The 13472-nt window shown below is 42.8% G+C and overlaps 1 protein-coding gene across 14 annotated transcripts in view; it reads left to right on the top strand.

The window, feature by feature from the left end:
• Positions 1 to 13472, top strand: part of VPS13D (vacuolar protein sorting 13 homolog D) — a 244880-nt gene that overhangs the window by 26277 nt on the left and 205131 nt on the right. For 13 of the 14 annotated variants that reach the window (XR_011535561.1, XR_011535551.1, XR_011535547.1 and 10 more), the window contains exons 16-21: positions 417 to 587; positions 1601 to 1731; positions 3017 to 3149; positions 4991 to 7201; positions 8280 to 8431; positions 10404 to 11435. Coding sequence is in view for 10 of the 14 variants with exons in the window: in XM_070603023.1 (XP_070459124.1) it covers positions 417 to 587; positions 1601 to 1731; positions 3017 to 3149; positions 4991 to 7201; positions 8280 to 8431; positions 10404 to 11435 (3830 nt within the window). In the remaining 4 variants the exon portion in view is untranslated. Of the gene's footprint in view, positions 1 to 416; positions 588 to 1600; positions 1732 to 3016; positions 3150 to 4990; positions 7202 to 8279; positions 8432 to 10403; positions 11436 to 13472 lie in introns of those variants that run through there. The other variant, XM_070603064.1, reaches the window with a different exon arrangement.

The following is a 13472-nucleotide window of genomic DNA, read 5'->3' as shown; positions in this document are numbered from 1 at the left end:
TGTTCTTAAACTCATCCTTAAAAATGTGCTGATTACAGATCAGTAGTCTCGGTCAGCAGAGACAGAAGGAGTGTGTCCTGTTTTGTGCCCAGTGGTTTGCTGTGTGGGTCCATGTTTGATCTGGAGACTGCCTTGTGCCCTCTGTGAACCTGTGTGTAACCAGGCAGCCTCGCAGGGCCTCGGGGTCCTGGGTTTCCATATTTGGAACGAATGCAACAACCCAGTCTTGAGGATTCCTGTTGAAAATTAAAGAGTCGATCCTTATTAGGTTCTCTATTTTATAAAATTTTCATAAATGAGAACTAATTGGAAAATAATTTAGAAAATGTCATTTTTCCAGAATTCCTTACAGGTTATTAAGAATAAGGTGATTGTTTTTGCTGTGTTCCATTTTCTTTCTCTGGTTCTTTCCTTAGCTGCGGATCCAGATGACCCAGTTTTTGAGATGCTGTATGAGAGAAATCCAGCACACAGTCATTTTGAGAGGCGGCTGAACGTCAGCACGAGGCCCTTGAACATCATCTATAACCCCCAGGCTATTAAAAAAGTAGCAGACTTTTTCTACAAGGGAAAGGTCCATACCTCAGGTTAACTTTTTTGTTTGTTTGATCTTATGTTACTTTCTAAAGACATCTTTTTTGTCATTTCTAGTGCTCTGGACAGGGGTTATTATACATCCAGGTGACCTGGTGGTGGCAGAAAAGGCCTGTGGAATAAGTGAAGAGGGTTGTCCCTAGTTATTGAATCAAAGCAGATGTCCTTGGAAAGTCGCTTTTCCAAGAGGAATCAATATCTTTGAGTATTTTCTCTTTCTTTGCCTCTGTTTAGCATACATTTTAAAATACTTCCCTTTCCATTAGGATGGTGATTTCCTTGGCTACCCAGGATATTTTGGGCCAGTGAATTTAGGAGGAATGTTCATGAATTTCATTCTAGATGACAGGATCAGTGGTCTGTTTTACTTGCTGCCAAGTCAATGATGCAGGCGTGGCCCTGTGCAGGCCAGCGCAGGGTGAGCAACACGCCCCCGCACCGTTGGTGTATTGATGCCTCGCTTCGTTCCCAACAAAAGATTGAGGCAGGGTGTGCAGAGAAGACGCTTTTGTTGACAGGGAAATTGGTAAAACAGTAGTACTTTCCTAAATGTGTCCTCTCTCTCCATCTTTATAACAATGAAGCTGATTTCGTTTTGAGTCCAGTTTTTGAGTCTTTTCATGTAAACAGTAGCTTTATTGCTCTGTCACTCAGAAAGTAGAAGGCATTTCCTTCTAAATTCCATTTTCTCTTTCAATGTGATGTCACACTTTTAAGGATTTTGAAATGTGATCGTTTGGAATCTTTCAGAAAATGGTTCGAGAAATTCTAGTAACTTAGGCACCCTTCCCTCACGTGCTGCCTTTCTTGCCATTGCTGTCCCTCACCCATCTTTGCCTCGTTCCTGGTACCCTTTCTAGTGCCGGGTCAGGTTGGAGTAAGGAACTGTTCTGCAGACTGTTTTTTAGCTTTGGTGGAAATTCTTGGTGAGAAAAGATGTTGCAGCACTGTCTTCCACTCAGCCGTTTGAAAATCCTGAGTCTCCTGTGTATTTCCAACCTTGCAGGTTTTGGTTATCAGTCTGAACTTGAGTTGAGAGTGGCTGAAGCTGCCCGAAGACAGTATAACAAACTGAAGATGCAGACCAAGGCAGAAATCCGACAGACTCTCGATCGTTTGCTAGTGGGTGATTTCATTGTAAGTGGACATACAGAAATACTCTTTTTGGGAGCAGGGCAAGCGGAAGGCTTTCTTTTGCTCAAGTTCTTTACCTACTGTAGGTAGGCGTGCTTGTATCAGTTACACTGATTAAGTAAACTGGAAATATGAGATCTTTATCAGCTAGCAAAAAGTAATATCTCCTGTCTTTTGCAGTCAGGGTTTAACAAATGAAAACAAATGACTGGGACTAGATCATGTTTCTTCCTTGTACCCATCTTGGAACACTCAACACGCATCTTTGTTCCATTTTCTAGACCTGATGCTTTGTAAATGATTCACTTAAGAACATCCCCTTTTCACTTACTGTTATCAGAAGGAAAACAACTGGAATGATGATGCCCCAGATTCGATTCCAGGGTGTGATGGTCACTTTGTGCTGCTAAGTGACCAGCTGACATGAGGATGCCCTAAACAAGGAGAGCAAAGAACCATCTTAACAGTCCCACACCACTCGGTTTCTAACACTGTGGTGGGGCGGTGCGCTCCTGCGAGCGGCAGTGGGTGGGGCGGTTAGGGTGTGGCTTCTTCGGGGCAGCGCAGAGCCAGGTGGAGTGAGAGGGCGGCAAGGATGCTCAAAGGGAAAGGTTCAGGGGATGTAGTGTGGAGTGGGAGCATCAGTCCTGCTTTTTGTTTTGTGTTCCAGCACAAATTACAGCAATTAGTATCCTCTTGTTATCTTAGACAAAGAAGTTTCCTTTTGATAACATTTACATAAATTAGCTTTTACTACATACATATAATTGAGGTTAATTTTAGTTGTAGGGAAAAACAGTTAACAAATTCTTGAATTGGTGTATATTTTATATTTCAAATGTCAAAGCTTATGTTTTTCACTAAGATATGTTGGCATGGAAGTTCATGGTTCCCATTGTCCATGAATAAGTAAGAATATTTGGATTTCTACATTTATTTAAATTCCATAATTTCTGCAATACTTTAAAGTATGAAGTCCTATAAATTTAGAAACAAGATTTTTCTTAAACCGTGGATCATCACAGTCAAAGAGCAGACAACTCTCCAAACAAGTAATTTGCTAATTTTTTTCCCTCCTCAGACATTTGCCTGTGGTGATGTGTCAAATCCTCAAGCATCTGATTCTACTTTTGTTTTAAACTTTTGGCTTTCACGCCAAAAACCGTTAAGTTGTGCCGTAATCCTAGGTTTGACTTTCAGAAAGGCTTGAGCCCTAACTGATAAAGCTGTCCAGTTTCAGCAGTTATAGTTAAAAGTTATTCACTTGGAGTTTATTTTCTTTTCACAGGAGGAGAGTAAACGGTGGACTGTGCGACTAGATATCTCTGCCCCTCAGGTGATATTTCCTGATGATTTCAAGTTCAGGAATCCTGTCTTAGTTGTTGTGGATCTAGGAAGAATGCTGCTGACAAATACCCAAGGTATAGCATGAGTGTGCAGTAATGGAGCTATCTATGCTTAACCATGTAAAGCTTAAAAAAAAGTTCATATGACATTGTTTAGCTCCGGAGTTTACTTGTTACTTTGTTATAGTAGCTCTATTGAGATACATTTTAAAATGTACACTTCACTTGTTTCTGGTATACTGATAGAGTTGTACAACTTCACTGTTATCTAATTCCAGAACATTCCATCATCCCAAGAAGAACCCCTAAAGCCATCAGCAGTCAGTCTCCATTACCCCATCTTCCAGCCCCTGCCAACCACTAATCTTTTATCTCTGTGGATTTATTCACTAATCTTTATATCTCTATTCTGAACATTCATATGAATGGAATTGTACAATGTGTTCTCTTTTATGTCTGACTTCCTTCACTTAGCATAATATGTTCAAGGTTTATGCATGTGGTAGCATGTATCAGTCCTTTCGTCCTATTTGTGGCTGAATAATTTTCCTTTGTATGAACATACCGCATTTTTGTAATCCATCAGTTGGTGGACATTTGGGTTGTTTCCACTTTTTGGGTGTTATGAATAATGCTTCTGTGAACATTCACGTATAGGCTTTTGTGTAGACATATATTTTCAATCTCTCGGGTATACTTCAGCGTGGAATTGCTGGCTCATATGGTGACTTTGTGTTTAACATTTTGAGGAACTGCCAGATTGTTTTCCAAACTGGCTGCACCATTTTACCATCTCACCAGCAATGTATGAGGGTTCCAATTTCTCTACATCCTTGCCTACACTTGTTATTATCTGTCTTTTGGATTATAGCCGTTGTTAGGAGTGTGAAATAGTATGTCATTGTGGTTTTTTCTTAGTGTTTCTTATGTAACATTTTTTATTTTAATAAACATTATTTCTCAGTTCTTAATTTCGGGAGTAGAGATTTAATCTCCTTAGGGATACTAGGGGCATATATAAAAAGAGACTCCTGGAAGGTAATTTCATTACTATTTTTAGATCCAAAAAATATTCCTTGTTTACCTTGAGTTGGGAGGGAAGAAAGAGAAGATTCAGGGGGTAAAAGAGATTGAGGAGACTTATCAAATAATCTCAACCTTGTGTTACTTCACTGAGAAGACCCGAAATAGAAGAGGGTAGAGGGTTTGAGCAGAAGTGGGAAAGTTTGGTGCTAAGGGAATTAGATCTGAAGAGAGGCTCATACAACCACAGCAAACACCTACTAGAGTTTATAGAAGATGAACACGGAATAGAGACATAGGCATCCGCACCCCGTGGTGTGTTTTAGCTCTTGTCTCGGCAGTGCTCGGTTGCAGAAGAGAGGGGTTTTGAGTGTGAACTCTGGGGCTGGAACGTGACGTAGTGGGCAGTTCCTGCTTGCCCAGCCCTGACCTAGGTCCTAGGGGTATTGTGTTGATTAAGACACGTGAGACCTCTGTTCTTTGGGACATTCGAGTGGGAGGAACAAAATGAACACACAGACAAATACAGGGAAAAGGTGAGCCAACAGTTGTGGAGAGCCATGCAGGCAGGGTTGGTGCCAGCAGCTGCGGTGGGGAGGGAGGGCTGGGCTGCAGGTTATTGAGTTTTGCACCCTAACCTGTGTTCTATGTTGGCAGCTCTCCCTCTTTTCTCATGTGTGGATAGTTTTACTCTTTGTGCTTTGATTTCCAAATTAATAGATGATTTCACACTAAATAAATAGTAAATACAGAATGTTATGCTTAGAGTTTTCATCCATTTATTTTTTTAAATTTGGGTTGGTTGATTCTCTACTTTTCTTAATTATTATGTTAAAGGGGAAAGGAAAGAGCGAGCAGACATATACTTTAAATCTTTTCGTTTTTATCTGCAGATGACTCCAAGAGGAAAGGTGGGGATGGCTCAGCATCTGAAGAGAATCAGTTTAGTGATGATGAATATAAGACCCCTCTTGCCACACCCCCTAACACCCCACCTCCCGAGATAAGCAGCAGTAATGGGGAGAAAACACCTCCATTTTCTGGAGTTGAATTCAGTGAAGAGCAGCTTCAAGCTCATTTAATGAGCACAAAGATGTATGAGAGGTACTCCCTGTCATTTATGGACCTCCAGATCATGGTTGGGCGAGTGAAGGACAATTGGAAGCATGTCCAGGATATTGACGTGGGACCAACCCATGTGGTTGAGAAGTTCAATGTTCACCTACAGTTAGAACGTCGATTGATTTATACTTCAGATCCCAAGTACCCTGGAGCTGTGCTCTCTGGCAACCTTCCAGACTTAAAAATCCACATCAATGAAGATAAAATATCTGCGCTAAAGAATTGCTTTGCTCTCCTGACCACCCCAGAAATGAAGACTTCTGACACTCACATTAAAGAGAAGATTTTTCCCCAGGAGGGACAGCGGGGAAGTTTGCAGGACTCCGTGATGAATTTAACGCAGAGCTTTGTGACGTTGGAGCAGCATACCCGGGAGGTTCTGGTGGAGTCCCAGCTCCTCCTGGCCGAGTTTAAAGTGAACTGTATGCAGCTTGGTGTTGAGAGCAATGGCCGGTACATTTCCGTGCTCAAGGTGTTTGGTACCAATGCTCACTTTGTGAAGAGGCCTTATGATGCTGAAGTCTCCCTAACCGTTCATGGTTTGCTCCTGGTGGACACCATGCAGACATACGGTGCTGATTTTGACCTTTTGATGGCTTCACATAAGAACTTGAGCTTTGATATCCCAACAGGAAGCCTCCGGGATAGTAGGGCCCAGTCTCCTGTCTCTGGATCCAATGTGGCCCACTTCACTAATGCTGCTACGCTGAATGACCAGTCAGCTCTCGGTGTCTCACTGGACAGAGTTCTCACCAAAGAACAGGAGTCCCTCATTAAACTGGAATATCAGTTTGTGAGTTCAGAGTGTCCATCGATGAATTTGGACAGCACTCTCCAGGTGATTTCCTTACAGGTGAATAATTTGGATATTATCCTAAATCCAGAGACAATTGTGGAGCTGATTGGTTTTCTTCAAAAATCCTTTCCCAAGGAAAAAGATGATTTGAGTCCTCAACCTTTAATGACTGATTTTGAAAGAAGCTTTAGGGAACAAGGAACTTACCGATCTACATATGAACAAAACACTGAGGTTGCAGTGGAAATCCACAGACTTAACTTACTGCTCCTTCGGACACTAGGAATGGCAAATGGAGAGAAATATGGCAGAAAAATAGCAACAGCCAGTATAGGTGGCACCAAAGTTAACGTCTCAATGGGTAGCACATTTGACATGAATGGTTCTCTTGGCTGTTTGCAGCTTATGGATTTGACACAAGATAATGTTAAGAGCCAGTATGTCGTCAGCATTGGGAATTCCATAGGCTATGAAAATATCATGAGTGACATTGGCTACTTTGAATCTGTCTTTGTCAGAATGGAGGATGCAGCCCTCAGTGAAGCACTGAGTTTCACATTTGTTGAGAAATCTAAACAGGAGTGTTCTCTCAACCTCAAGATGGCTTCCTTGCATTATAGCCACTCTGCTAAATTTTTGAAGGAGTTGACGTTGTCCATGGACGAACTGGAGGAGAATTTTCGAAGTATGCTGAAAAGTGCAGCCACCAAAGTCACCACGGTCCTCGCCACCAAGACAGCCGAGTACAGTGAGATGGTGTCGCTCTTTGAAACTCCAAGGAAGATGCGGGAATCCTGTATCTTAGAGGAGAACGAAGCATGTGGGTTTGGCTTAGCTGCGTCCCATTCTGACACCGTGAAGCTAATCTTGAACGTGAACATCGAATCCCCGGTGGTCTCTGTCCCTCGGAAGCCTGGGAGTCCTGAGTTGTTGGTAGGACACTTGGGACAGATATTCATCCGGAATTTTGTGGCAGGAGATGATGAATCCAGAAGTGACCGTCTGCAGGTGGAAATCAAAGACATTAAATTATATTCTTTGAATTGCACCCAGTTGGCAGGCAGAGAGGGTCCTGGGTCTGAAGTAGGCCGGACATTTTGCCCTCCTGGGTCGGCCAGCGCCAACAGTCAGGAGGAAGCTCACTTCACCCGACATGATTTCTTTGAATCTTTGCATAGAGGCCAAGGTGAGGAACATGTCTTTTGTCTCATTTCGTTTAAAGATTCCAAACCCAGCTCATGTAGTGCTTTGCTTAAAACAACAATAAAAACCTTTTCTTTTGGAATTGTTCCCAGTTAATATTTAAGAAATCAAGGTAGAATTTTAATAGAATGCTTTACATTAGGTTGGTATGTTTGCAGCCTTTTCCATTGAAGGCCATATTTGGCAAAATAAGAATTGTTTTTTTTAGGTGGCCCCCTTTGAAACTGGATGAGTGCACATTTACAGGGATGCTGTTAGAGTATTATTTAATTTGGTCAAACGCACCTAACTCTTTCATTCCTGGGAGGTAGATGTTTCTTAGTGAAATGTTGTAAGACAGCTGGCATAAATAGAATGTGAATTTAGTGTGTGGATGTTCTCCTTTTTGTATTCTGCCATCCTCTATAAGGAGTTGGTCTGGGGTTCTGGGAATAAACTGCCTGTCTGTGTTCTCAATCTGATCTGCTAAAACAAACAATTCAATCTATCAGTCTTGGCCTCTGCAGAAATCAGGTAAGCCCTAGCGTGTGGCTTTATTGATGAAGAAAGTAATGCCTTTGCAAACTTCTTCTGTGATCCTCAGATGTTAATGCATCAGCTCATTTGCTTATTTACCGAGAGATTGCTTTCTCTGCTTGGGGTAAAAGTTCTTCACTTACAGCTATATGTTGTCCTGGATTCTGACTTAGGCCCAATAAGAGGGATTCGTCTGTATCTGAAAGCTGGGTAAGGATGAGCCATTTGGTTTGGAAAACAGCAGCCTGGGAGCCTAAGAGAAGCTTAACATAGCCCTGCCTGGATTAATGATCCCCACGTCATAGTTTGAAGCCACCAAATGGAGCATGTCATGAAAATACTCTTTCTTTGTGTATATAAATTTGTCTTGTACCTCCGCTTGCTGTGAGTTTTGGTCTTGGGATGGTCATCAAAATTTGTCCTCAATCAGGTACCAGGTTAATTAAGAGTAACTCATGGGCTCTATTTTATGTATCCTACACTTAATCAACAATAACGCAGTAAATGTGAGTTTTCTAGTCTGTCGTTTCCTCTTTTTATGCCAGCTTTTCACATCCTGAATAACACCACCATTCAGTTTAAACTGGAGAAGATCCCTATAGAGAGAGAATCTGAATTGACTTTCTCCCTCAGTCCAGATGACCTGGGAACTTCTAGCATCATGAAGATCGAAGGAAAGTTCGTCAATCCTGTTCAGGTAAACACCTTATTTATTGATTTTCACGTCAGGACAGTTGAAGTCGTGTATTTACTTTACACTTATATTATATAAATATGTTCTGTGTTTATAAATATAAAATGTTAGGAAAATATATGAATTCAAAGAGATAGCATTAATGCATATTACTGCTGATGACTTGTTCTGGTAAACATGGAATCCTTTTACTGCGTGCTTGTGTCACTGGGGAAGCAGTCTTGTCCGTCTTTTTTATGTGGAGGAGCTGTGCGTTATACAGAGGAAGAAGGCAAATCCGTAATTCCATCACCATCAGAAATGAGGAAAGTTACTGCTTAGCAGTCACTCTCTCGTTCCCAGGAGGATATAGTTCTTGTCGTGCTTTTGACATAGTTGGCCCAGCCTGTAAAACAATCCGATTATCTGAGCTGTTGACAGATCCTTTCAAGGGAGAATTAGTCTTGCCCTCTTTGAAATTTAATGGGCAAGGATAGGGATTTCTTGTGTGTGAGGTGAGTATGTGTTAGGTGGCAAGACCCTGATACCTCCATTGGAAAATTCCCTGTCAGTCATTCCTATAAGCATTTATTCCACTGATGAACTGTGATGGGATAAATTTTTTAATTGGGAGTTACAAAATGATCACTTTCTTTTTTTCTTTCCTTTTTTTTTTGAGGAAGATTAGCCCTGAGCTAACATCTGCTGCCAATCCTCCTCTTTTTGCTGAGGAAGACTGGCCCTGAGCTAACATCTGTGCCCATCTTCCTCTACTTTGTATGTGGGATGCCTACCACACCATGGCTTGTCAAGTGGTGCCGTGCCCACACCTGGGATCCAAACCAGCGAACCCTGGGCCACCGAAGCAGAACGTGCGAACTTAACCAGTACACCACCAGGCTGGCCCTGATCACTTTCTAATTCTTTTGTTTCTGTATCTGTTTGGATTCATCTGTTAAGAAATTGCCCTTATGGGCCGGCCCTGTTGCTTAATGGTTGAGTCTGGTGTGCTCTGCTTTGGCAGTCCAGGTTCGCAGGTTCGGATCCTGGGCTCAGACCTACACCACTCTTCAAGCCATGCTGTGGTGGTGACCCACACACAAACAGAGGAAGACTGGCACAGATGTTAGCTCAGGGCTAATCTTCCTCAAGCGAAAAAGAGGAAGATGGGCAACAGATGTTAGCTCAGAGTGAATCATTCTCACCAAAAAAAAAACTGCCCTTACATAAGTAAAAAACATGCCTGAAAATATTTTTAATAAGAAATTGTAATTGAAAATAAAATAAAGGAGGAAGGAAAGATAAGTAATCATGGCTCGTCATTATTATCATTAAAAAGTACTATCTGTTTGTTTTGGTGTACTAAACATAGGTTATTACACTAGGTGATGATCAGCGAGTTTTAGAACCCTGAGTCTTGTTTCTCAATCCTACGGCATAAGCATCTTAGACTTTCAGCAGTATTCCCTTCAATGTCTGCAGTTGTTTTTGTGGGGTCAGAAAGAGTGATTTTGCTGATTCAGGCCTACTACAATCAGTAGCACTCACTGAACATTTGTTGTGTGTAGATTATTCTGCGAGCGACAGGGGAAGGCCTCATGAATAGACATAGGTCAGAGAGAGAGAAGGACAGAAAAGAAACCAAGGAGGGGCCTGCCTGGTGGCACACCAGTTAAGTTTGTACACTTTGCTTCAGCAGCCTGAGGTTCGCTGGTTTGGATCCCAGGCGCAGACCTACGCACTCCTCATCAGGCCGTGCTGTGGCGGCATCCCACATACAAAATAGAGGAAGATGGGCACAGATGTTAGCTCAGGGCTAATCTTCCTAAAAAAAAAAACAACCAAAAAGAAACCAAAGAGACAGTCCTTGCTATCAACTAATTGATAACCTCTTGGGGAAATCCATGAAAATCAGCTTTGGAAATTTTGTGGGCGGTGTATCTGAGTGCAGTCAATAATTGTGGCAGAATAACTGGATTTTTCTCTTTGAATGCAGGTAGTGTTAGCAAAGCATGTATATGAGCAGGTTTTACAGACGCTGGACAATCTCGTGTATAGTGAAGACCTGAGTAAATTTCCAGTCAGTGCTGCCTCCTCGCCTTGCCCCAGTTCTCCCCTGCCCACCCTCAGCACCTGTGGAGAACCTTCCATTGAAAGGAAGGAGAACGGATTGTTCAGCCACTCCAGCCTTTCTAACTCTTCTCAAAAGTCCTTGTCTCTGAAGGAGGTCAGATCCTTTACCCAGATTCAAGCCAACTTTTGTATATCAGAGCTTCAAGTTCAGCTAAGTGGAGATCTGACTTTGGGGGCCCAGGGTCTTGTGAGCTTAAAGTTTCAGGATTTTGAGGTGGAATTCAATAAAGACCATCCTCAGACTTTATCCATTCAGATTGCCCTGCGCTCTCTGCTCATGGAAGACTTGTTGGAGAAAAATCCAGATTCCAAGTATAAGAACCTGATGGTGTCTCGGGGAGCCCCTAAGCCGTCTAGTTTGGCACAGAAAGAGTATCTTTCTCAGTCTTGCCCTTCAGTGTCCAACGTGGAGTACCCTGACATGCCGCGTTCCCTCCCTTCCCACATGGAAGAAGCTCCTAATGTCTTCCAGCTGTATCAGAGACCCACCTCGGCGTCCCGGAGGAAGCAGAAGGAAGTCCAAGACAAGGACTACCCCTTGACCCCACCTCCTTCTCCGACGGTAGATGAGCCCAAGATACTTACTGGAAAGAGTAAATTTGATGATTCCTTGGTCCATATCAATATATTCTTGGTGGATAAGAAACATCCAGAATTTTCTTCTGGTTATAATCGAGTTAACCGGAGCGTTGATGTTGACTTTAACTGCTTGGATGTGCTGATCACACTGCAGACCTGGGTCGTGATCCTAGATTTTTTTGGAATTGGCTCCACTGCAGACAACCATGCGATGAAGGCGCCGCCCGAGGACATTCTGCAGAACGCGAAGTCAGCCTCAGATGCTGTAGCAGAGTCTGAACTGCAGGAGCCAGTTAACACGAAGCTGGACCTCAAGGTATCAGTTGCCTTTGGCTTCTTTAAGTCATAAGAATGAATTTGCGTTTGTTTATAAAATGCTATCATTGTACATTTGCTCTCGAAAATAGATCTCATTGGCAGGGGAGCTGGATAGTCTTTGGATGTTACAAAAGGGTGGACATTAATAATTTAGAGAAGGTTTTAGTGCAAATTCCATCTGGAGGCAGGGAAAAGGTTTTAAGTAGCTAACTTCTTCATCCTTTGGGCTGTATAATTCAATGGAATTACTTAGCTTCTCTGAGCCTCAGTTTCCTCATCCTCCATCTCTGATGAAGATAGTGAAATGAGGTGAGGCGTGTTAAGCACGTTGCTAAGTGTTCAGTACCTAGTAGCTACTTTACAACGTGCGCTTTATCATCATCTCCGCACTCGGAACATGGTTGGCTTTTATTGACGGAACAGTGCAGCCGTTAAGAACGAAGGCTTAAACAGCAGACTGCCCGGGTTTGAATCCTGACACTTTTGTTGTAACCTTGTAGCTCTGTGGCCGTGGGCACATTACTTAACCTCTTTCTCCCTCAGGTTTTTCCTCGATAACCTGAGGTGTTAAATGGTGCTTAGGCCATCAGGTTGCGAGGACTCCGTGAGGTAACATAGGTAAGGCCCTTTGCGCAGTGCCCGGCCTACAGTAAGTGTTCCTGAGCTGGTATTGTTTTTACCATACTCACAACGTGTCCTTGGTACTCTTATTGTAAAGGGTTAAAAAACACTTAAAAAACACAGCACTTGACTTTAAGGCCGTTCTGCTCTGTGTGATAGAACAGTAAGATGTGTAAGCAGTTAAATTGCGCACTTGGGGGCACGTGGGCCTACGTGACTAGCACCGCCCCGGAGCCCAGGGCCCCCGAGGGGCTGACTGTGTTGGTGTGCCCCCAGGATGCAGTTCTTCACCCACACGTCTCAGCATGTGTGCGCTTGCACTTGCTGCTGGTGAGAAGTCGGGGAGGAGAGTCCTGTTTTAGCCAGCTGCCATTCTCTTATTTGCTCGGCTGGCAGTAGGCTCCGCTGCTCTAGAAATGGAGGAGGGCTGGGCACGAACCACGTTTCCTCTCCTGCTCCGTGTCCGTGAGTGGACGCCTGCGTGGTACTCTGAGGCCCCTGGCACCTTGTGTAGCGAGGTGGATGGTGCTGGAGAGGCTTCAGTCATTCTTTTGCACTTGATGTGTTTGTGCCTATGTTCTTGTGGAGCCTGTAATGTGGTGCCCCAGGAACCCATTGGTGTTGGATGTGGAGTACTCCAGGGGGCTCTGCGTGGACAGATGAAGCTGGCTTCACAAGAGGACAGGACGAGATAAATGCCCGTCAACAGTATACTTTTTTAAAATAAGAATTTTTGAAAGCATTTTTATTGTGAAAAATTTCAGATGTATCACAAATAGAATAGTGTAATGAACCCCCGTATACCCAATCCTGTGAGAGTCATCGCGTTTACTTTATCTATTCTTTTTTCTCTTTGCTGAAGTATTTTAAAGCAAAGGCCAGATATATCGTTTCACCTGTACATACTTGAGTATTCATTTCTAAAAATTAGGGACATTTTCTTACATAACCACAATACATTGTCACCTTTAACTAGATTAACAAGAATTCCTTGGCATTTTGTACTACTCACTAATTCATAATGAGATTTTCCTGATTGTCTCAAAAATGCCCTTTTACTGCCGGATTATAAAGGAATGAGTGGTCTAAGAAACTTCACATCTTTCCTTTGATCTCTGCAGTTGGATGGGATACTTTGCTTTTCTGAGCTGTAGTTTCCTCATCCACAAAATGAGGAGAATTACATAAAATTCCATTTGAATCTTTTGAATGGGGATCCAGATAAGGTTCACACGTTACATTTACTGTTATGTGTCTTAAGTCTCTGAAAATTAAAGTAAACCGCACCCCACCCCCACCCCGCCCCATGCAATTGGCTTATGGGAACTGGGTTAGTGTCCTGTAGAGTGTCCCACATTTCTGGATTTGTCAGCTTGTTTCCCTGTGGTGCCATTTGACTTCTTCTTTTAACTTC

This window comes from Equus przewalskii, chromosome 2, assembly GCF_037783145.1.
Source record: "Equus przewalskii isolate Varuska chromosome 2, EquPr2, whole genome shotgun sequence".
In the NCBI taxonomy this organism is placed as follows: Eukaryota; Metazoa; Chordata; class Mammalia; order Perissodactyla; family Equidae; genus Equus; species Equus przewalskii.
Note: the sequence above shows the minus strand (reverse complement) of the source record. Positions and strands in the feature narration are given on the sequence as shown.